We start from the raw sequence: 25602 nt of genomic DNA, 5'->3' as shown, positions 1-25602 counted from the left end.
GATATTATTGAGCCCTTTGTTTATACAAATTGCTTGAATAGTTTGCCATTTTAAAGAAGTGAAATGTACCTAAAATTTAAGACAACACTTCAAATTAGTCTAGAATGAAGGCCTCTGTATTATTTAGAAGTAATTGAGTAATATTTTGACAGGAGTGTACTTAGCAAAAACTTTAATGTAGAATCGTTTTTTGAGATTTGGTGTCCCCTTCTATATTGTAGCATGTGTTTTTTTTTTTTTTTTTTTTTTTTAATCTTTGCCGTCAAATAGCCGAAACATCCAGACTGACTTTTATCAGTTTTTTAGAGAGACAGAGTGAAATAAAATTATTACCCACTTTTTAGAGCACAGAATTTGAATTATATTTTTATTTTAGCTGGCTGCTTCACAATAGTAGTCCTCTGTGTCTCTTTTCATAGATATGACTGTATATATGACCCATGATCATATCTATGGTAATACATTCAAAGAACTAATATCCTCGAGATTTCCACAATACCAACCCCAGAAAATTGGGAAAAAGTTGAGGTTTTACATATAGAAGTAACAACAAGAACGTCAGGGATTAGAAACTTGAAGTAATTCTTTTTTCCATTCTGTTTCTTTTATTATAATAACAAATTAAAGGAACCAGCGTATGTACTTCAATGTTGTGTTATCTCATGTGTTTTTGAAAATGTGAAGGAATATTTGGATGATTTTTGTTTCCTGTCTCTACTAAAAATACAGAAAAATTAGCCAGGCGTGGTGGCGCACACTTGTAATCCCAGCTACTCGGGAGGCTGAGGCAGCAGAATCACGTGATCCTGGGGCGCAGATTGCTGTGAGCTGAGATTGTGCCACTGCACTCCAGCCTAGGCGGCAAAGAGAGACTCAGTCTCAAAAAGAACAACGCTGTGAATATCTTTGTGTAAATATCTTGGCACGCTTGTACTATTAATTTCTTGAGATGAATTGCTATAAGTGGAATTGCTAGGTGAAAGCACTTTGCCCCTTGTATAACAATTTTATAATGAATTCTCCTTTTTAGTATAGTGGTGAGTATCCCCGCTTATCAAATTATGATACAGCTTTTCCAAAGTACTCTTGGTAAATCACGTATTAGTATTTTCTCACTGATGGTGTGTAGAGTGCTCTCTTTTCCACACCCATTCCAGTGAAAGTTACTAGTATTTTTTAAATTGTCAGCCTAATAGCTGGAAAATATTACATTATGTTGATGTGCACTTTTAAAAATCGTCATTGAAGTTGATCATTGATCTTTAGCTTTTTAAAAATTACCTTTTTAATTTTATTTTCTTACTGATTCATAAGAATACTTTGTATTAGTATTCACTTTTGTCATACACAGTGGAAAACATATGTAGGAGTAATAAGGAGGTGCCCTGGTGCCCTTACCTCATTCCTACTTTCAATTGAGTTGACTCAACTATTTCACTTGTAAGCTTGATGATAGGGTAGAATGAGATTGATAGAAAATAAGATTCCTCTACCTCTAGTTTACTTGGGTTTTTAAAAAATTTAAATTATGAGTGCTGTATTTTATCAAATGATTTTCAGTGATGAACTAAAGTAATGTATCCTGCGAATGGAGTATTCTTGCATTCCCAATGTAAACTTAGACTCTTTATATACTGCTGGAATTTTGCATTTGTGTTGAGGGCAGGGATGGATCATCTGGATGAGGCTTTGTTACCTATATGCTTTTAGCTTTGTAAAACGCGTTGAGAAATACCTTATTCCTCATTGAAAATAGAGTTTCTGCATAGCATTCTTCTATTATCTGTGGCCGCAACCCATTTTTCAGGTCTCATGTATACTTTTGCTTTCTTGTGTTTTCTTGCTTTGTTTTGCCAGGATTGTTTATTGCTTGAATTTCATCCTCCCCACGCACCACTCCCCGAGAATCTGCTCTTTGATTTGCTTAAGGTTTTGATTCTGATTTTCATGTCATATTTTCTTAATTTTATCACTCTCTTTATTTGCTTCTCTTCTATTGCTGTGAATGTAACTTTGCTGACTACAAATGATAGACTTTTTCCTGGTCAGTTTATATAAGTATCAGTTTGCTGACAGGTTGACATAGTAATTGAATTAGATAATACTGGCAAAGGAGCTGACATGCCAGAAGTTTAAATAACGATAATTTTTTTGCAGCCTATAGCTGTCGTTGTCACTTGGTTGTCCACATGTAACAAGGAATGTAGTTGCCCTATGTAGCAGTGAGAGTTGCGTGTATGATGGTGTTGAAGCTCACCCCTGTTTACTATTGCAACATTTCTCATTTGAAAATTCAACAACTCACTTGAAGATACGGTTAAGAAAATTACTTCTTTAATGCAGTTTGTTTTCAGGATGCCATTGACGGTTACGATGGTACTTTCTTTAAAATTAAACGTTGGCTTATCCGAAGCATTCATTTATATTTTTGGCCGTAGTTTAAAACTAACCAAAGATTGTCTATTGATTGTGGATTTTTATATATGCGTTATATAATTATGTATAAGTACACAGTCGGAATTGAACAATCCCTGCTACTCGAGCCATGGTAAAAGTGAAGTACATTGCAGAAAACGAAGTACATTGCTTAACCTTGTTAGCTTTGAGCGCCACCTGCTGACTGAGGACTAGGACATGATCATTACTTCCTTAATTTAAAGTATTATGACGCTATTAAAGAGATTCAGTGAATTTTATATGTACGATTCCAGTTAAGCAGGTAGCCGGTTTGTAAGATCCAAGCTAAAGTCAAACTTCTTAATCATATCAAGTGCCTTTTTTCTTCTTTACCAAACTACGGTTATTTCGAGTATCCAAATGAGTATGAGAATCAGAAGAGACACCCGAGGTCTTTTCCGGCCATTCGTTTTCAAGCAAGGAAGCTGAAACCGAGGTCATGAAAAGATTCACTTTAGTGAGCGATGGAAATCAGGTTCTTCCCAAAGAAGAATTTTCCTCTTCAGTTCTTGTGGCACGGTGACAAGGTTTCTTAACCAGACCCTTTTCAAATTGCGCACCAAATACTTCCTTGTTGTAGGAGGCTGTCTTTACACTGTAGGATGCGCAGTAGTGTGCCTGGCCTTCGGCCCATCAGATTCCAGGAATACATCTCAGTTGTGACAGCCAATCTCTAAACGTCGCTAAATGCCCCTGGGGCTCAAAAATCTTGCCCAGTTGAGAATCAGTGCATTTCCATAACCTCTCATAGTCTGACACAGTTTTCTGCCAGATGTTACATTTCTAAATTAGAATACATCCAAACACTATGGTGCCGAGACAATACTGTCATATAGCTTGTTTATCAAGGAAACACATACCCAAAGTTCATCCACAAATCAAGGGGGAATTGGAAAGGAGAAAAAGAAACTACAAGAATTTCACAATTTGTTTTGTTTTGTTTTATTCTGTTTGGGATTTCTGAATGAACGGAGAAGGAATTGGTAAATTGTCTATAGGGAAGGGAGATCTAATCAGGTTCCCAGTAGTTCAAGGTAGTGCAGCTTAATGTCATTTGGAAAAAAACAGTAATGTGAGACATTTTTGAAAGGGAAAACTTTAAAAACAGTGTTTTAAATTTTTCTTTCACATCATTGTCATGAAATAACGCTGTTAAAGGAAAGAATTAGGACTTAGTTACAAACCCAAAATAGCAAGTACAAGCACGAAAGAATAGAGAAATGCAGTAACCTCGGCTTTAGTTGATTTGACAATTTAGATTTCATCTCTAGTAAAGCTGTGTAGAATCAGTAACTTCTAGGCTCTAATTAACAAAGCAGGAACCCTCCTTTCTTATTAACTTCTGTAACATTACTGTGTTCAAAAAGATAACACAGTTTCTTTTGTCTTTTGTTTTCTTTCAGACAGGTATATGTGTAATAGCTTTCTCTTTTGCAGCATTTTGTACTGACATTTGTGAAGTCAACAGCACTTCACCAATGATTTTTAAATTAATGATGTGTCATAGTTTCCTGATGTGTCAGTTAGTTCTTAATTAAAATTTTCTCAAAATAAGTCAGCTAAATAGTGAAGCCAAAAAAGAAACTTGAAAACAAATCGGCTGAAAATAAATTCAAATAACAGGACACTAAGTTACATTGGCACACCACTTGTACCACTTTATACGTACAAAATGAATTCACAGATGTGATCTCATGTCATTCTCAAAGCACTTTGCCCACAGATACGTAGCTGGCAAGTAGGTGGCTTATAACCACTTACGTGTAAGGGACATAAACCTAGACCTCCTGACTGAATTAATTTTTGTTTCACTATGCTATATTGTTTCTCCAACGTATGTATTACTTATGAATACTACTTCAGAAAATTTTACATTAACCTTAGAGTCTGCTGTGGAAAGAATAAAGACAGTTCTGATCAGAATCTAGAAAATTAGTGAGTTATATGTCTTTGTTTTTTTATCTGAAAATAAAGATGGTATCATTTATATCTATCAGCCCACTGTGAAAATCAGAATTATCAGTCAGACTGATTCCGTGTTACTCAGGAAGTAAAATGTTATTTCAAAAGATGCTTTGAACACCCTAGCGTTAGGGAAGAGGATTGCAACAAATTGGTTTAAAACGTTGAGGCTTATTTTCTTTTTGGTGGGGCTTTTTTTTTTTTTTTTTTTTTTTTAAGATTTATCTTTAGTCTACTCAGTAAAGTGAAAAGTTGTTTATGAATATAGAACAGGATGATTTTAATAACTTTAATTTTTACAAATCTAAACTCTCTAGTTTTGGGTGTCTTTTTTAACTACTTCACACAGTACTTTCACAAATACTAAATGGGTATTCTTCCACAGCATTATACAAGACTCGGTGATGAGCGGCACTAGGTTTAAGAAAGTACTGTATCCTTCGGTTAAAATTCCATGCTGATGTACTCTGATAAGTTTAAATCCTGAGCCTGAACTGAGCTGCACTGGTGACTAATTTACAATGAAAGTAATTTATATAAAATATACTTAAAATACAAAAATGGTATTTCACATTACGTATGGGTTTTGCCTGCATACGTAATTATGATGTCTGCTTTCCAAATTACAGTCTGCTGCCAATCCTGAGACTCCAAACTCAACCATCTCCAGAGAGGCCAGCACCCAGTCTTCATCAGCTGCAGCTAGCCAAGGCTGGGTGTTACCAGAAGGCAAAATCGTGCCAAACACTGTTTTTGTTGGTGGAATTGATGATAGGGTATTGTATTCGTACCTCATTTTTACCTTAAAATACATCATGAACAATGGGATTTGGGCCCTGTTACAAACTTAAATGTTTTTTTTTTGTACTTCCTGGAGGTTTAGAATTGCTTTTAGGTTTGACCCATAGGTACTAAAAATATCTTTGACAAAGGGCTGCTGGTCATTCGGGGATAAATGGGGGAGAAATTTCCACCTCATGGTAGTAAAATTGTAGTAAAGTTGAAATTTTTGAATGCTGAATTTTTACTCTGACGTTCAATTCTTTTCCATAGACGGATGAAACTGAGATTAGAAGCTTCTTTGGTAGATACGGTTCAGTGAAAGAAGTGAAGAGAATCAGGAATCGAACTGGTGTGTCCAAAGGGTGAGTAATCTTATCAAAAATATGTGAACTCCAGTCACCTATTCTATAAGTATCAGACAAGACTTCAAAACTGATATTCTGACCCTTGTATAAATGAAATATTCTGCAGTGTTAATTTCTTTCACGTAGGGGATAAAAGGCTATTACCAGTTCTTCTATTTGACCATTTTTCTAATGTTTGTTTTTAAATGTCTCCAGTTTCTATTTCATACAGATGAGTTAATCAGTCTTCTCAAATAATTGTTTTCTTCATACACTGCACAGCATCTTAAATTTTAACCACCTTGTCTTAGACAGTAAGCTAAATTCAGGTTCACAGATATGAATTCTTTGTTAGTCAATAAAGTTTTCACACTGCCCTAATCCTAGCACATTTTGACATAGTTCTGCTTAAGAAAAAGTGGTATTTGTAGAGGATCTGTCATGTACATCTTAGCAAACACTTATCATGGTATACTATTCGTCTTTTGTCATGATCACTTCTGTATATAGAAGAGTAGAACTTCTGAACCACGTGCTGTATGATGGTGATTTTATGCTTCATTTGTCTGCCTTTATAGCTATGGATTTGTTTCGTTTGTTAATGACGTGGATGTCCAGAAGATAGTAGGAGTAAGTAATCTAATAGAAAAATCTCTTATTTATCTTATTGCTACAACGTTTAGTGTCAGTGATATACTCGGACTTGTGTAAAATTTGGGGAAAGACAGACTTCCTGTTCAAAATCCAAACTCAGAGTAACCTCACATAGCTTGTTTGATCCTGCTTATTTTTGACTGGACACCTAGTTTCATGAACTACAGACAGGAAGGGTTGGAGACAGGGTGATGGAAAGTTTTTGATCAACTTTCACTTGATGCCTCTTGACACTGATTAGAGTAGTAAGGGTAAGTAAGGTAGCTTCGTGATGACAAATTTTAATTTGGTGCGTGGTTGTCCCCGACCTTCTATGATGCTAGGTACTTTAGAAGACTTCAGGTGTTTACCCAAGTCTTGGAAGCTAACACTTGAAAATTGATTCTAGTTTTGTTAACGGTTCTATTTTCAGTCACAGATACATTTCCATGGTAAAAAGCTGAAGCTGGGCCCTGCAATCAGGAAACAAAAGTTATGTGAGTAGGAAACGAAATTGTTCTTTTTTGACCCGTGTAGCTTTTCAAATAACTAAAAATAGGCTTTTTTCTTCTTGCTTTTTAAAAAGGTGCTCGTCATGTGCAGCCACGTCCTTTGGTAGTTAATCCTCCTCCTCCACCACAGTTTCAGAACGTCCGGCGGAATCCAAACACTGAAACCTACCTGCAGCCCCACATCACGCCGAGTCCTATAACTCAGCACGTTCAGGTAAGAACTGCTTATGTTCCTGTTCTCTTGTTTATTGTAGTCATCCTTCCCTCTGTGGAATTGTATCTACACTTTCCATAGTAAGTGGCAATAGAATCCCTGTTTGAACAGTGTGAGTAACGGGAAATCTGTTACTTTTGTTAGAAATTTCTTATTCTTCGTGTTCGTCATTTGAGCTAAGAATCTTCTGTATACTTGGCGAAGCTTTCTCTTAGAAATGACCTCTGTAGACACATGAACAAATCTCTTCCTATCTCTGCCTCTTTCACCTCATATAACTAGTTCCTAAAGTATTTGGAAGCGGCCCTCCTTATGTGTCTGCCTAGTTTATTGTTCTCTAAGGTTAGCAGTTAACCTAGCTATTCTTTACTTGCAATGATTTCCAGATGCCTCCTCATATAAATTGCTTGACTTCTGGGTACATTCTGGTTCTGGGATGGGTAGATTTCTGATCTCTTTTGCTCTATCTAGAAATCCCGTGAGTTTCTGGCATGTAATTTCTCTGATGCTGGTTGCTTTGATATTTAAAGTAGGATTTGACATACTCTTGTCACTTACTGGTGATAAATAACGTTTAGTTTGTTCTTCGTTCATTTTATTTATGTGTTAGTTTAAAAGAGATTTTCTTCGATGGAAAATAAAGTAACCAAATAGTAGTGAATTAGTTCTTCAGTGTCTCTCATTTGTTGACATTTTCCGTGTACTTGAAACGTGTAGGGTCCACCTCTTCTTCTTTTTCCTTCTCTGAGCAATGGCTAGAAGAAAAGCCCTACTTGTTTGTAGCATTTACTGTGAGCCATTACTGAATGTGGGTGTATTGATGAATGATGCTACCTGTATGTTTTTAATCAGTAAGTATTTATTGAAAAGTAGAAGACATTATACTGTCTCTTTTCCAGCTGTGGCTTATTTACTGCCCTTAATTTGTGGAAATGAAGTACAGAGAAAGCCGTAACATCTGTCGAAGAACTACAGTATTACCCTATAATATCGTCAGATAGCAAACAGTCTAGAAGTATTTTGGCAGAGAAAGAGCAAATGTATTATTTTAACTTACGTTGAAATCTGTCTTAATAGAGCCTTATCACCAGCGTAAGAAATAACTTCTGGGTGGGCATAAGTACACAGTATAAATATGGTGGACTTTGGCCGGTGCAACAGTCACTTGTTTTGTGATTTGTCTCTTCCCCCTCCCCGCCCAAAGGGTAGCACTTGACAGAGAATATTTGTTTCTTCGTGTCAGTCATTCATTTAGAAATCTGTATTTCTGTATGTAGAAAAATAATTACCATTTCAAGGTTTTTCGTATTTTTGTTATTTTGGGAATGATATTGCTTTCTAGTTAAAAAAAAACAAACAAACACATTTTACCGTATTAATCCATTCTTTCTGTAAACTTTATTCTCGGCTTATTCTCCTTATCCAAACTCACCAGGTCAGGTCATCACTGGGTATCAGTTGCCTGTGTATAATTATCAGGTGATTGAAGAGGGAGTAAAATGATTTACTTTCAGCTACTATTGAGGCCTTCAACTTGCTTATACAAATTGCTTGAATAGGTTGTCGTTTTAAACTAGTGAACTGTACCTAAAATTTAAGAAATCACTTAGAATTAGTGTAATGAGGACCTCTGTTTTATTTAGAAGTGATGAAATAAGATTTTGACAGGAGGGTACTTAGCAATAACTTTTCTGCAGAACAGTTTCTGAGATTTGGTGTTCCCTTCTTTGTTTCAGCATGTATTTTGTTATCTTTGCTGTCAAAGAGCTGAAACATCCAGACTGACTTTCATGAATCTTGTAGAGATACAGAGTGAAATAAAAGCTTTACCGAATTCTTAGAGCACAGAATTCCAATTGTATTTTTATTTTAGCTTGCTGCTTCATGATAGCAGTTCTCTGGGTCTCTTTTCAACGGTACAACTATTATCTGTGACCCATAATTGTATCTGTGGTAACAAATTCAAAGAATTAATATCTTTGAGGGTTCCACAATTCTATTTCCATAAAATTGGGAAAAAGGTGAGGTTTTCTGTGTAGAAGTAACAACAAGAACTTTGGGGATTAGAAACCTAAAGTACTTCTTTTTTCTATTCTGTTTCTTTTATTATAACAAAGGAGCCATCATGATAAATACTCCAATATTATGTAACTCATGTGTTTTTGAAAATGTGTAGGAGTATTTAAATAATTTTGGTTACTTTTTTTTTTTAATTTAAGGTTCCACTGCACTGGCCCGTTGGGGCGCAAAGGAGTTATGTTGTTCCTCTGGTTAAGCGAATTAGTGAAACATATACTTGCTCTTCTTTCTTGATTTTTTTGTGTGGCACATATGCCTATAAATATTTTTAATGATTCTTTATATTGATGTGTTAACGTTTTGTTAGTTTCTTTTTAACCCAATTATAATCTCCCATGGGAGCAACAGTGCCTTTTTCTCTCTCAGGTTTTTGTATGCTTAAGCAATGGCTTCTCCAAATAATGACAAGTGTTCAGTTTCTTTTCGATAGATTATTTAATCTAAGAAAGGTAGTCCTAATGTGGCTTTATCTAAGAAAGGTAGTATTAATTTGGCTTTAGAATAGCATGTATCTGATGAGAATCTGCATCTGGATGTACCAACCGTAAAAAATTTCATAAAGAGAAACAGAAATGTTTTGCTGTTAATTACTCTTAAATAAGAATAGGATTAAAAAGAGTATTACCTCTATAACACCTGAGCTGCTTTCCCCCATATAACTAAAATATTTAAAAGCAGTTCTCCTCATGTGTCTGCCTGCTTTATTCTTCTCTAAGTTTAGCAGTTAATCCAGGTATTCTTTATTTGAAATGATTTCCAGATGCCTCTGCATATTAAATTGCTGACTTCCAGATATATTCTGGTTCTGGAATGGGTAGATTTCTGATATGTTTTAGGTATCTGTAAATCCCGTCAGTTTCTGGCATGTAATGTCTCTGATCCTTGTTAGTTTGCTATTTAAAGTAGATTTGACATATTCTGTCACTTACTGGTGGTAAATAACGTTTATTTTCTTCTTAGTTCATTTTATTTATATCTTAGTTTAAAAGACATTTTCTTTGATGGAAAATAAAATAACAGAATAGTAGTGAAGTAGTTATATTCAGTGTTTCTCATTTGTTGACATTTTCCCTGTACTTGAAACATGTATGGTATACCTCATCTTCTTTTTCCTTCTCTGAACAATGGCTGGAATAAACGCCCTACTTCTATCATTTACTGTGAGCCATTACTGAATCTGGGTGTATTGATGCATGCTGCTTACCTGTATGTGTTGAAACAATAAGTATTTATTGAAACATATGAGACATTATACTATCTCTTTTCCAGTATTGGATTATATACTGCATTTAGTTTTTCAACATGAAGTACAGAAAACGCCGTAAATTCTGTAGAACTACGTATTACCTTATAATATTGTCAAATACACATCAGTCTGGAAGCATTTTTACAGGGAAATAGCAAATGTATTAATTTAACTTACATTGAACTCTGTCTTAATGCAGCCTTATCACCAGTGCAAGAAATAACTTCTGGGTGGGCATAAGTACACAATAGAAGTAAGGTTAACTGCCCGGTGAAATAGCCAGTTCTTTTGACATTTGTCTGTTCCCCCTCCACGCCCAACCATAGCACTTGACCGAGAATAATACGTTCTTCATAAATCAGTCAGTCACTTACAATTCTACATTGTTGCATATAGAAAAATAATTAGTATTTCAGAGTTTTTAATACTTTTGTTATATTGGGACTAATTCTTCCTAATTAAAAATAATGTTTTAACGTATTAATTCATTCTTTCTGTATAATTTATTTTCAGGAATATCCCACTTATCCAGATTCAGCATTTCAGGTCACCACTGGATATCAGTTGCCTGTATATAATTATCAGGTAATGTAAGAGGGAGTAAAATGATTTGCTTTCAGGTATTATTGGGGCCTTTAACTTGTTTATACAAATTTCCTGAATAGTTGGTCATTTTAAACTAGTGAAGTGTACCTAAAATTTAAGGAAACACTTAGAATTAGTGTAGAATGAAGACGTCTGTCTTATTTAGAAGTAATGAAGTAGTATTTTGAGAGGAATACACCTGGCAATAACATTTCTGTAGAAGAGATTTCTGAGATGTGGTGTTCTCTCCTTTATTTCTGGATGTAGTTTTCATCTTTACTGTGAAATAGCTGAATGAAACATCCAAACTGACTTTCATGAATTTTCTTAGGGAGATAGAGTGAAATAAATTTATGCTGCACTTTTCAGAGCACAGAATCCCAATTACATTTTCATTTTAGCTGGCTGTTTGACGATAGTAATTCTCTGGATCTCTTTTCATAGATACAAGTATATCTATGACCCATAATTATATCTATGGAAATAAACTGAAAGAGGTAGTATCTTTGAGGTTTCCACATTGCCAACTCCTGAAAATTTGGAGAAAGGTGAAGTTTCAAATATAAAAGTAACAAGAATGTCATGGACTAGAAACATAAAGTACTTAAGTTTTCCTTTCTGTTACTTTTATTATAATAAAAAAGGAGACAGCCGGATAAAGACTTCAATATTGTGTTTCTCATGAGTTTTTGAAAATGTGTAGGAATACTTTAATAGTTTTGGTGTCCTTTTTTTTTTTTTTTTAAAGGTGCCACCATAGGGGCCTATTGGGGAGCAAAGGGATTCCGTTCTTGACGTTAAGTGAATTAGCCAAACATAGACTTCCTGTTCATTCTTGATTTTTTTCCATGTCCTATATGCCTATAAATATTTTTGAGTGATTCTTTATATTAATTTTTTTGTTGTTGTTTCTTTCTTGTGAACCCGATTACGAACTCCCATCGGATCAAGAGTGCCTTTTTTGCCCTCAGGTTTTTATGTGCTTAAGCAATGGCAGGTCCACATAATGATAGACTATATAATCACAGAAAAGTGGTATTCACTTGACTTTAGAATTAGCACGTATCTGCCAAGAATCTGCCTCTGGCTTTACCAGCAATAGAAAATTTATAGAAGAGAAACAGAATTGCTTTGCTGTTAATGACACTTAAATAAGAACAGGAGTGAACGAGAGTATTACCTCCAAATCACCGGAGCTGCTTTCCCCCTTATAACCAGTTCCTAAAGTGAATGAAAGCAGCTCTCCTTATGTGTCTGCCTACTTTATTCTGCGGTAAGTTTAGCAGTTCATCTAGCTGTCCTTTATTTGAAATGATTTCCAGATGCCTCCTCATATAAATTGCTGACTTCTGGATATTTCCTGGTTCTGGAACGAGTAGATTTCTGATGTGGTTTAGTATATATATGTAAACCCCATGAGCTTCTGGCATCTAATTTCTCTGATCCTGGTTACATTGATATTTAAAGTAGGGTTTGACATACTCTGTCACCTACTGTTGATAAATAACGTTTATATTCTTCTTAGTTCATTTTATTGACGTGTTAGCTTAAAAGACATTTTCTTTGACGGAAAATGAAGTAACAAAATAATAGTGAAATAGTTCTGCAGTGTCTCTAATTTGTTGATATTTTCCATGTACTTGAAACATGTATGGTATACCTCTTCTTTTTCCTTCTCTGAACAATGGCTAGAAAAAAAGTCCTACTTTTTTCTGTGATTTACTGTGAGGCATTACTGATTCTGGGTGTATTCATGTATGCTGCTACCTGTATGTTTTCAAAGAATAAGAATTTCTTGAAACATATAAGACATTATACTTTCTCTTGTCCAGTATTGGATTATAGACTGCACTTAGTTTTTTGGAATGAAGTACAGACAAAGCCATAACATCTGTACAACTACATATTACCCTACAATATTGTCTGATACAAAACAGTCTAGAAATATTCTTACAGAGAAATTGCAAATGTATTAACTTACATTGCAATCTGTCTTAATGGAGCCTTATCACCAGTGAGAGAAATAACTTCTGGGTATGAATAAGTACACAGTATAAGGTAAACTTTGGTGAAGTAGTGAATTCTTTTGTCATTTGTTCCCCCTTCACACCCAAAGTGTAGCACTTGAAATAGAATCTTTCTTTCTTCATGAAGTCAGTCAGTCATTTGGAATTCTGCATTGTTGTATGTAGAAAAACGATATTTTACCTTTTTTAATAGCTTTGTTATATGGGGAATTGTATTTCTTTGTAATTTTAAAAAGTGGCTTACCATATTCATTTTTTTTTCTGCAAACCTTTCTTTTCAGGCATTTCCTGCTTATCCAAGTTCACCATTTCAGGTCACCACTGGATATCAGTTGCCTGTATATAATTATCAGGTAATGTAAGAAGGAGTAAAATGATTTACTTTCAGGTATTATTGAGGCATTTAACTTGTTTATACAAATTTCCTGAATAAGTTGGTCATTTTAAACTAGTGAAGTGTACCTAAAATTTAAGGAAACACTTAGAATTAGTGTAGAATGAAGACGTCTGTCTTATTTAGAATTAATGAAGTAGTATTTTGAGAGGAATATACCTGGCAATAACTTTTCTGTAGAAGAGATTTCTGAGATGTGGTGTTCTCTCCTTTATTTCTGGATGTAGTTTTCATCTTTACTGTGAAATAGCTGAATGAAACATCCAAACTGACTTTCATGAATTTTCTTAGGGAGATAGAGTGAAATAAATTTATGCTGCACTTTTCAGAGCACAGAATCCCAATTACACTTTCATTTTAGCTGGCTGTTTGAAGATAGTAATTCTCTGGATCTCTTTTCATAGATACAAGTATATCTATGACCCGTAATTATATCTATGGAAATAAACTGAAAGAGGTAGTATCTTTGAGGTTTCCACATTGCCCGCTCCCGAAAATTTGGAGAGAGGTGAAGTTTCAAATATAAAAGTAACAAGAATGTCATGGACTAGAAACATAAAGTACTTAAGTTTTCCTTTCTGTTACTTTTATTATAATGAAAAAGGAGACAGCCGGATAAGTACTTCAATGTTGTATTTCTCATGTGTTTTTGAAAATGTGTAGGAATATTTATAATACTTTTGGTGTCCTTTTTTTTGCTTTCTTTTTTTTTTTTTTTTTTTTTAAGATGCCACCATAAGGTCCTGTTGGGGAGCAAAGGGATTATATTTTCCTTGACGTTAAGTGAATTAGCCAAACATAGACTTCCTGTTCATTCTTGATTTTTTTCCATGTCATATATGCCTATAAATATTTTTAAGTGATTCTTTATATTAATTTTTTTGTTGTTGTTACTTTCTTGTTAACCCAATTATGAACTCCCATGGGAGCAAGAGTGCCTTTTTTGCCCTCAGATTTTTATGTGCTTAAGCAATGGCAGTTCCACATAGTGATAGACTATATAATCACAGAAAGGTAGTATTCACTTGACTTTAGAATTAGCGTGTATCTGCCTAGAATCTGCCTCTGGCTTTACCAGCAATAGAAAATTTATAGAAGAGAAACAGAATTGCTTTGTTGTTAATTACGCTTAAATAAGAATAGGAGTAAACGAGAGTATTACCGCCAAGTCACCGGAGCTGCTTTCCCCCTTATAACCAGTTCCTAAAGTGAATGAAAGCAGCTCCCCTTATGTGTCTGCCTACTTTATTCTTTGGTAAGTTTAGCACTTCATCTAGCTATTTTTTATTTGAAATGAATTCCAGATGCCTCCTCATATAAATTGCTGACTTCTGGATATATTCTGCTTCTGGAATGGGTAGATTTCTGATGTGGTTTAATATATATAGAAACCCCGTGAGCTTCTGGCATCTAATTTCTCTGATCTTGGTTACATTGATATTTAAAGTAGGGTTTGACATACTCCATCACTTAATGTTGATAAATAACCTTTATATTCTTCTTAGTTCGTTTTATTTATGTGTTAGCTTAAAAGACATTTTCTCTGATGGAAAATGAAGTAACAAAATAATAGTGAAATAGTTCTGCGGTGTCTCTAATTTCGTGATATTTTCCATGTACTTGAAACATGTATGGTATACCTCTTCTTTTTTCTTCTCTGAACAATGGCTAGAAAAAAAGCCTTACTTGTTTCTGTTATTTACTGTGAGCCATTACTTGAATCTGTGTGTATTCATGTATGCTGCTACCTGTATGTTTTCAGATAATAAAAATTTATTGAAACATATAAGACATTATACTTTCTCTTCTCCAGTATTGGATTATAGACTGCACTTAGTTTTTCCTAATGAAGTACAGACAAAGCCATAACATGTGTCGAACTATATATTGTCCTATAATATTGTCTGATACAAAAGAGTCTAGAAATATTCTGACAGGGAAATAGCAAATGTATTAATTTAACTTACATTGCAATCGCTCTTAATGGAGCCTTACCACCAGTGTAAGAAATAACTTCTGGGTGTGAATAAGTACACAGTATAAGGTATACTTTGGTGAAATAGTCAATTCTTTTGTCATTAGTTCCCCCTTCACTCCCAAAGTGTAGCACTTGTCATAGAATCTTTCTTTCTTCATAAAGTCAGTCATTCATTTAGAATTCTGCATTATTGTATGTAGAAAAACAATATTTTACCTATTTTTGTTATATTCAGAATTATATTTCTTTCTAATTTTAAAAAAATGGTTTACCATATTCATTTTTTTCTACAACCTTTCTTCTCAGGCATTTCCTGCTTATCCAAATTCACCATTTCACGTCACCACTGGATATCAGTTGCCTGTATACAATTATCACGTAATGTCAGAGGGAGTAAAATGATTTGCTTTTAGGTATTATTGAGGCCTTTAACTTGTTCATACAAATTTCCTGAATAGTTGCTCATTTTAAACTAGTGAAGTGTACCTAAAATTTAAGGAAACACTTAGTGTGGAATGAAGACCTCTGTGTTATTTAGAATAATGAGGTAGTATTTTGACAGGAATATACTTGGCAATAACTTTTCTGTAGAAAAGGTTTCTGAGGTTTGGTGTTGTCTTCTTCATTTCTGGATGTAGTTTTCATCTTTACTGTCAAATAGCTAAATGAAACATCCAAAATGTCTTTCATGAATTTTCTTAGGGAGATAGAGTGAAATAAAATTATGCTGCACTTTTCAGAGCACAGAATTCCAGTTACATTTTCATTTTAGCTGGCTGTTTGACGATAGTAATTCTCTGGATCTCTTTTCATAGATACAAGTATATCTGTGACCCATAATTATATCTATGGTAATAAACTGAAAGAGCTAGTATCTTTGAGGTTTCCACATTGCAAAATCCCGAAAATTTGGAGAAAGCTGAAGTTTCCGATATAAAAGTAACAAGAATGTCATGGACTAGAAACATAAAGTATTTGAGTTTTCCTTTCTGTTGCTTTTATTACAATAAAGGAGACTGCAGGATAAGTACTTTAATAGTGTGTTTCTCATGTGTTTTTGAAAATGTGTAGGAATACTTTAATAGTTAGGGTTTCCATTTATTTATTTATTTATTTATTTATTTATTTATTTTTTAAGGTTCCACCTTAGGGGCCTGTTGCGGAGCAAAGGGATTATGTTGTCCTTGATGTTATTTGAATTAGCCAAACATAGACTTCCTGTTCATTCTTGATTATTTTCCATGTCATATATGCCTATAAATATTTTTGAGTGACTCTTTATATTAATGTTTTTTGTTCTTGTTGTTACTTTCTTGTTAACCCGATTATAAACTCCCAAGGCAGCAACAGTGCCTTTTTTGCCCTCAGGGTTTTATGTGCTTAAGCAATGGCAGCTCCACATAATGATAGACTATATAATCAAAGAAAGGTAATATTCACGTGACTTTAGAATTCGCATATAGCTGCATAGAATCTGCCTCTGGCTTTACCAGCAGTAGTAAATTTATAGAAGAGAAACAGAAATGCTTTGCTGTTAATTACGGTTAAATAAGAATAGAAGTAAAGGAGAGTATTACCTGCAAATCACCAGAGCAGCTTTCCCCCGTATAAGCAGTTCCTAAAGTGAATGAAAGCAGCTCTCCTTATGTGTCTGCCTACTTTATTCTTCAGTAAGTTTAGCAATTCATCCAGCTATCCTTTATTTGAAATGATTTCCAGATGCCTCCTCATATAAATGGCCGACTTCTGGATATATTCTGGTTCTGGAATGGGCAGATTTCTGATGTGGTTTAGTATATATATATAAACCCGATGAGTTTCTGGCATGTAATTTCTCTAATCGTGGTTACATTGATATTTAAAGTAGGGTTTGACATAGTCTGTCACTTACTGTTGATAAATATTGTTTATTTTCTTCTTAGTTCATTTCATTGATGTGTTAGCTTAAAAGACATTTTCTTTGACAGAAAATGAAGTAATGAAATAATAGTGAAATCGTTCTGCTGTGTCTCTAATTTGTTGATATTTTCCATGTACTTGAAACATGTATGGTATACCTCTTCTTTTTCCTTCTCTGAACCATGGCTAGAAAAAAAGCCCTACTTGTTTCTCTCGTTTACTGTGAGGCATTAGTGATTCTGGGTGTATTCATGTATGCTGCTACCTGTATGTTTTCAAACAATAAGAATTTATTGAAACATGTCAGACATTATACTTTTTCTTCTCCAGTGTTGGAATATAGACTGCAATTAGTTTTTTGGAATGAAATACAGACAAAGCCATAACATCTATAGAACTACATATTACCCTACAATATTTTCTGATACAAAACAGTCTGGAAATATTCTTACAGCGAAATTGCAAATGTATTGATTTACCTTACATTGCAATCTGTCTTAATGGAGCCTTATCACCAGTGTAAGAAATAATTTCTGGGTGTGAATAAGTACACAGTATAAGGTAAACTTTGGTGAAGTAGTCAGTTCTTTTGTCATTTGTTCCCCCTTCACACCCAAAGTGTAGCACTTGACATAGAATCTTTCTTTCTTCATAAAGTCATTCATTTGGAATTCTGCATTGTTGTATGTAGAAAAAGGATATTTTCCGTTTTGTAATATTTTTGTTATATTGGGAATTATATTTCTTTCTAATTTTAAAATGTGGTTTACCATATTCATTTTTTCTGCAACCTTTTCAGGCATTTCCTGCTTATCCAAATTCACCAGTTCAGGTCACCACTGGATATCAGTTGCCTGTATACAATTATCAGGTAATGTAAGAGGTAGTAAAATGGTTTGCTTTCAGGTATTATTGAGGCCTTTAACTTGTTTATAGAAATTTCCTGAATAGTTGGTCATTTTTAACTAGTGAAGTGTCCCTAAAATTTAAGGAAAGACTTAGTGTAGAATGAAGACCTCTGTCTTATTTAGAAGTAATGAAGTAATATTTTGACAGGAATATACTTGGCAATAACATTTGTGTAGAGAGATTTCTGAGATTTGGTGTCCCCTTCTTCATTTCTGGATATAGTTTTCATCTTTGCTGTCAAACAGCTGAATGAAACATCCAAACTGACTTTCATGAATTTTTTTAGGGAGACAGAGTGAAATAAAATTATGATCCACTTTTCAGAGCACAGAATTCCAATTATATTTTCATTTTAGCTGGCTGTTTGACGATAGTCATTCTCAGGATCTCTTCTCATAGATACAAGTATATCTATGACCCATAACTATATCTATGATAATAAACTGAAAGAGCTAGTATTTTTGAGGTTTCCACATTGCCAACTCCCCAAAATTTGTAGAAAGGTGAAGATTCAAATTTAAAGTAACAAGAATGTCATGGACAAGAAACATAAAGTACTTAAGTTTTCCTTTCTGTTACTTTTATTATAATAAAAAAGGAGACAGCTGGATCAGTACTTCAATACTGTCTTTCTCATGTGTGTTTGAAAATGTGTAGGAACAGTTTAATAGTTTTGGTTTCCTTTTTTTGTTGTTGTTGTTGTTTTTAAAGATACCACCATAGGGGCCTGTTGGGGAGCAAAGGGATTATGTTGTCCTTGACATTAAGGGAATTAGCCAAACATAGACTTCCTGTTCATTCTTGATTATTTTCCATGTCATATATGCCTATAAATATTTTTAAGTGACTCTTTATATTAATGTTTTTTGTTCTTGTTGTTACTTTCTTGTTAACCCGATTATAAACTCCCAAGGCAGCAACAGTGCCTTTTTTGCCCTCAGGGTTTTATGTGCTTAAGCAATGGCAGCTCCACATAATGATAGACTATATAATCAAAGAAAGGTAATATTCACGTGACTTTAGAATTCGCATATAGCTGCATAGAATCTGCCTCTGGCTTTACCAGCAGTAGTAAATTTATAGAAGAGAAACAGAAATGCTTTGCTGTTAATTACGGTTAAATAAGAATAGAAGTAAAGGAGAGTATTACCTGCAAATCACCAGAGCAGCTTTCCCCCGTATAAGCAGTTCCTAAAGTGAATGAAAGCAGCTCTCCTTATGTGTCTGCCTACTTTATTCTTCAGTAAGTTTAGCAATTCATCTAGCTATCCTTTATTTGAAATGATTTCCAGATGCCTCCTCATATAAATGGCTGACTTCTGGATATATTCTGGTTCTGGAATGGGTAGATTTCTGATGTGATTTAGTATATATATATAAAGCCCGTGAGTTTCTGGCATCTAATTTCTCTGATCCTGGTTACATTGATATTTAAAGTAGGGTTTGACATACTCTATCACTTACTGGTGATAAATAACGTTTATATTCTTCTTAGTTCATTTTGTTGATGAGTTCGCTTAAAAGACATTTTCTTTGACGGAAAATGTAGTAACAAAATAATAGTGAAATAGTTCTGCAGTGTTTCTAATTTGTTGATATTTTCCATGTACTTGAAACATGTATGGTATACCTCTTCTTTTTCCTTCTCTGAACCATGGCTAGAAAAAAAGCCCTACTTGTTTCTCTCGTTTACTGTGAGGCATTAGTGATTCTGGGTGTATTCATGTATGCTGCTACCTGTGTGTTTTCAAACAATAAGAATTTATTGAAACATATAAGACATTATACTTTCTCTTCTCCAGTATTGGATTATAGACTGCACTGAGTTTTTTGGAATGAAGTACAGACAAAGCCATAACATCTATAGAACTACATTTTACCCTATAATATTGTCTGATACAAAACAGTCTAGAAATATTCTTACAGCAAAATTGCAAATGTATTAATTTACCTTACATTGCAATCTGTCTTAATGGAGCCTTATCACCAGTGTAAGAAATAACTTCTGAGTGTGAATAAGTACACAGTATAAGGTAAACTTTGGTGAAGTAGTCAATTCTTTTTTTTTTTTTAATTATGCTTTAAGTTTTAGGGTACATGTGCACATTGTGCAGGTTAGTTCCATTTGTATACATGTGCCATGCTGGTGCTCTGCACCCACTAACTGGTCATCTAGCATTAGGTATATCTCCCAATGCTATCCCTCCCCCCTCCCCCCACCCCACAACAGTCCCCAGAGTGTGATATTTCCCTTCCTGTGTCCATGTGATCTCATTGTTCAATTCCCACGTATGAGTGAGAATATGCGGTGTTTGGGTTTTTTTCTTGCGATAGTTTACTGAGAATGATGATTTCCAATTTCATCCATGTCCCTACAAAGGACATGAACCCATCATTTTTTATGGCTGCATAGTATTCCATGGTGTATATGTGCCACATTTTCTTAATCCTGTCTATCATTGTTGGACATTTGGGTTGGTTCCAAGTCTTTGCTATTGTGAATAATGCCGCAATAAACATACGTGTGCATGTGCCTTTATAGCAGCATGATTTATACTCCTTTGGGTATATACCCAGTAATGGGATGGCTGGGTCAAATGGTATTTCCAGTTCTAGATCCCTGAGGAATCGCCACACTGACTTCCACAATGGTTGAACTAGTTTACAGTCCCACCAGCAGTGTAAAAGTGTTCCTATTTCTCCACATCTTCTCCAGCACCTGTTGTTTCCTGACTTTTAAATGATTGCCGTTCTAACTGGTGTGAGATGGTATCTCATTGTGGTTTTGATTTGCATTTCTCTGATGGCCAGTGATGATGAGCATTTTTTCATGTGTTTTTTGGCTGCATAAATGTCTTCTTTTGAGAAATGTCTGTTCATGTCCTTCACCCACTTTTTGATGAGGTTGTTTGTTTTTTCTTGTAAATTTGTTTTAGCTCATTGTAGATTTCTGGATATTAGCCCTTTGTCAGATGAGTAGGTTGTGAAAATTTTCTCCCATTTTGTAGGTTGCTTGTTCACTCTGATGGTAGTTTCTTTTTCTGTGCAGAAGCTCTTGAGTTTAATTAGATCCCATTTGTCAATTTTGTCTTTTGTTGCCATTGGTTTTGGTGTTTTAGACGTGAAGTCCTCGCCTGTGCCTATGTCCTGAATGATAATGCCTAGGTTTTCTTCTAGGGTTTTTATGGTTTTACGTCTAACGTTTAAGTCTTTAATCCATCGTGAATTGATTTTTGTATAAGGTGTAAGGAAGGGATGCAGTTTCAGCTTTCTGCATATGGCTAGCCAGTTTTCCCAGCACCATTTATTAAATAGGGAATCCTTTCCCCATTGCTTGTTTTTCTCAGGTTTGTCAAAGATCAGATAGTTGTAGATATGCGGCGTTATTTCTGAGGGCTCTGTTCTGTTCCATTGATCTATATCTCTGTTTTGGTACCAGTACCATGCTGTTTTGGTTACTGTAGCCTTGTAGTATAGTTTGAAGTCAGGTCGTGTGATGCCTCCAGCTTTGTTCTTTTGGCTTAGGATTGACTTGGTAATGCGGGCTCTTTTTTGGTTCCATATGAACTTTAAAGTAGTTTTTTCCAATTCTGTGAAGAAAGGCATTGGTAGCTTGATGGGGATGGCATTGAATCTGTAAATCACCTTGGGCAGTATGGCCATTTTCACGATATTGATTCTTCCTACTCATGAGCATGGAATGTTCTTCCATTTGTTTGTATCCTCTTTTATTTCCTTGAGCAGTGGTTTGTAGTTCTCCTTGAAGAGGTCCTTCACATCCCTTGTAAGTTGATTTCCTAGGCATTTTATTCTCTTTGAAGCAATTGTGAATGGGAGTTCACTCATGATTGGGCTCTCTGTTTGTCTGTTGTTGGTGTATAAGAATGCTTGTGATTTTTGTACATTGATTTTGTATCCTGAGACTTTGCTGAAGTTGCTTATCAGCTTAAGGAGATTTTGGGCTGAGACAATGGGGTTTTCTAGATATATAATCATGTCGTCTGCAAACAGGGACCATTTGACTTCTTCCTTTCCTAATTGAATACCCTTTATTTCCTTCTCCTGACTAATTGCCCTGGCCAGAACTTCCAACACTATGTTGAATAGGAGTGGTGAGAGAGGGCATCCCTCTTTTGTGCCAGTTTTCAAAGGGAATGCTTCCAGTTTTTGCCCATTCAGTATGATATTGGCTGTGGGTTTGTCATAGATAGCTCTTACTATTTTGAAATACGTCCCATCAATACCTAATTTATTGAGAGTTTTTAGCATGAAGGGTTGTTGAATTTTGTCAAGGGCTTTTTCTGCATCTATTGAGATAATCATGTGTTTTTTGTCTTTGGTTCTGTTTATATGCTGGATTACATTTATTGATTTGCGTATATTGCACCAGCCTTGCATCCCAGCGATGAAACCCACTTGATCATGGTGGATAAGCTTTTTGATGTGCTGCTGGATTCGTTTTGCCAGTATTTTATTGAGGATTTTTGCATCAATGTTCATCAAGGATATTGGTCTAAAATTCCCTTTTTTGGTTGTGTCTCTGCCTGGCTTTAGTATCAGAATGATGCTGGCCTCATAAAATGAGTTAGGGAGGATTCCGTCTTTTTCTGTTGATTGGAATAGTTTCAGAAGGAATGGTACCAGTTCCTCCTTGTACCTCTGGTAGAATTCGGCTGTGAATCCATCTGGTCCAGGACTCTTTTTGGTTCGGGAGCTATTGATTATTGCCACAATTTCAGCTCCTGTTATTGGTCTATTCAGAGATTCAACTTCTTCCTGGTTTAGTCTTGGGAGAGTGTATGTGTCGAGGAGTTTATCCATTTCTTCTAGATTTTCTAGTTTATTTGCATAGAGGTGTTTGTAGTATTCTCTGATGGTAGTTTGTATTTCTGTGGGATCGGTGGCGATATCCCCTTTATCATTTTTTATTGCGTCTATTGGATTCTTCTCTCTTTTTTTCTTTATTAGTCTTGCTAGCGGTCTATCAGTTTTGTTGATCCTTTCAAAAAACCAGCTCCTGGATTCATTAATTTTTTGAAGGGTTTTTTGTGTCTCTATTTCCTTCAGTTCTGCTCTGATTTTAGTTATTTCTTGCCTTCTGCTAGCTTTTGAATGTGTTTGCTCTTGCTTTTCTAGTTCTTTTAATTGTGATGTTAGGGTGTCAATTTTGGATCTTTCCTGCTTTCTCTTGTGGGCATTTAGTGCTATAAATTTCCCTCTACACACTGCTTTGAATGCGTCCCAGAGATTCTGGTATGTTGTGTCTTTGTTCTCGTTGGTTTCAAAGAACATCTTTATTTCTGCCTTCATTTTGTTATGTACCCAGTAGTCATTCAGGAGCAGGTTGTTCAGTTTCCATGTAGTTGAGTGGTTTTGAGTGAGATTCTTAATCCTGAGTTCTAGTTTGATTGCACTGTGGTCTGAGAGATAGTTTGTTATAATTTCTGTTCTTTTACATCTGCTGAGGAAAGCTTTACTTCCCAGTATGTGGTCAATTTTGGAATAGGTGTGGTGTGGTGCTGAAAAAAATGTATATTCTGTTGATTTGGGGTGAAGAGTTCTGTAGATGTCTATTAGGTCCACTTGGTGCAGAGCTGAGTTCAATTCCTGGGTATCCTTGTTGACTTTCTGTCTCGTTGATCTGTCTAATGTTGACAGTGGGGTGTTAAAGTCTCCCATTATTAATGTGTGGGAGTCTTAAGTCTCTTTGTAGGTCACTCAGGACTTGCTTTATGAATCTTGGTGCTCCTGTATTGGGTGCATATATATTTAGGATAGTTAGCTCTTCTTGTTGAATTGATCCCTTTACCATTATGTAATGGCCTTCTTTGTCTCTTTTGATCTTTGTTGGTTTAAAGTCTGTTTTATCAGAGACTAGGATTGCAACCCCTGCCTTTTTTTGTTTTCCATTGGCTTGGTAGATCTTCCTCCAACCTTTTATTTTGAGCCTATGTGTGTCTCTGCACGTGAGATGGGTTTCCTGAATACAGCACACTGATGGGTCTTGACTCTTTATCCAGTTTGCCAGTCTGTGTCTTTTAATTGGAGCATTTAGTCCATTGGCATTTAAAGTTAATATTGTTATGTATGAATTTGATCCTGTCATTATGATGTTAGCTGGTTATTTTGCTCGTTAGTTGATGCAGTTTCTTCCTAGTCTCGATGGTCTTTACATTTTGGCATGATTTTGCGGCGGGTTGTACCGGTTGTTCCTTTCCATGTTTAGTGCTTCCTTCAGGAGCTCTTATAAGGCAGGCTTGGTGGTGACAAAATCTCTCAGCATTTGCTTGTCTGTAAAGTATTTTATTTCTCCTTCGCTTATGAAGCTTAGTTTGGCTGGATATGAAATTCTGGGTTGAAAATTATTTTCTTTAAGAATGTTGAATATCGGCCCCCACTCTCTTCTGGCTTGTAGGGTTTCTGCCGAGAGATCCGCCGTTAGTCTGATGGGCTTCCCTTTGAGGGTAACCCGACCTTTCTCTCTGGTTGCCCTTAACATTTTTTCCTTCATTTCAACTTTGGTGAATCTGACAATTATGTGTCTTGGAGTTGCTCTTCTCGAGGAGTATCTTTGTGGCGTTCTCTGTATTTCCTGAATCTGAACGTTGGCCTGCCTTGCTAGATTGGGGAAGTTCTCCTGGATAATATCCTGCAGAGTGTTTTCCAGCTTGGTTCCATTCTCCCCATCACTTTCAGGTACACCAAGCAGACGTGGATTTGGTCTTTTCACATAGTCCCATATTTCTTGGAGGCTTTGCTCATTTCTTTTTATTCTTTTTTCTCCAAACTTCCCTTCTCGCTTCGTTTCATTCATTTCATCTTCCATTGCTGATACCCTTTCTTCCAGTTGATCGCATCGGCTCCTGAGGCTTCTGCATTCTTCACGTAGCTCTCGAGCCTTGGTTTTCAGCTCCATCAGCTCCTTTAAGCACTTCTCTGTATTGGTTATTCTAGTTATACATTCTTCTAAATTTTTTTCAAAGTTTTCAACTTCTTTGACTTTGGTTTGAATGTCCTCCCGTAGCTCAGAGTAATTTGATCGTCTGAAGCCTTCTTCTCTCAGCTTGTCAAAGTCATTCTCCATCCAGCTTTGTTCCGTTGCTGGTGAGGAACTGCGTTCCTTTGGAGGAGGAGAGGCGCTCTGCGTTTTAGAGTTTCCAGTTTTTCTGCTCTGTTTTTTCCCCCTCTTTGTGGTTTTATCTACTTTTGGTCTTTGATGATGGTGATGTACAGATGGGTTTTTGGTGTGGATGTCCTTTCTGTTTGTTAGTTTTCCTTCTAACAGACAGGACCCTCAGCTGCAGGTCTGTTGGAATACCCTGCCGTGTGAGGTGTCAGTGTGCCCCTGCTGGGGGGTGCCTCCCAGTTAGGCTGCTCGGGGGTCAGGGATCAGGGACCCACTTGAGGAGGCAGTCTGCCCGTTCTCAGATCTCCAGCTGCGTGCTGGGAGAACCACTGCTCTCTTCAAAGCTCTCAGACAGGGACATTTAAGTCTGCAGAGGTTACTGCTGTCTTTTTGTTTGTCTGTGCCCTGCCCCTAGAGGTGGAGCCTACAGAGGCAGGCAGGCCTCCTTGAGCTG

At 35.7% G+C, this 25602-nt stretch overlaps 1 protein-coding gene across 2 annotated transcripts in view; it reads left to right on the top strand.

The window, feature by feature from the left end:
* LOC744621 (deleted in azoospermia protein 1) overlaps positions 1–25602 on the top strand; it is a 58488-nt gene that overhangs the window by 12257 nt on the left and 20629 nt on the right. Inside the window, exons 7-14 of one of the 2 annotated variants that reach the window (XM_063805062.1) lie at positions 5049–5195; positions 5473–5564; positions 6125–6176; positions 6613–6676; positions 6766–6905; positions 10744–10815; positions 13124–13195; positions 17913–17984. In XM_063805062.1, coding sequence (XP_063661132.1) covers positions 5049–5195; positions 5473–5564; positions 6125–6176; positions 6613–6676; positions 6766–6905; positions 10744–10815; positions 13124–13195; positions 17913–17984 — 711 coding nt within the window. The remainder of the gene's footprint in view (positions 1–5048; positions 5196–5472; positions 5565–6124; positions 6177–6612; positions 6677–6765; positions 6906–10743; positions 10816–13123; positions 13196–17912; positions 17985–25602) is intronic. The other variant, XM_063805063.1, reaches the window with a different exon arrangement.

Source organism: Pan troglodytes, chromosome Y (genome assembly GCF_028858775.2).
Source record: "Pan troglodytes isolate AG18354 chromosome Y, NHGRI_mPanTro3-v2.0_pri, whole genome shotgun sequence".
NCBI classification, from domain to species: Eukaryota; Metazoa; Chordata; class Mammalia; order Primates; family Hominidae; genus Pan; species Pan troglodytes.
This window is presented reverse-complemented; position numbering and strand designations above follow the sequence as displayed.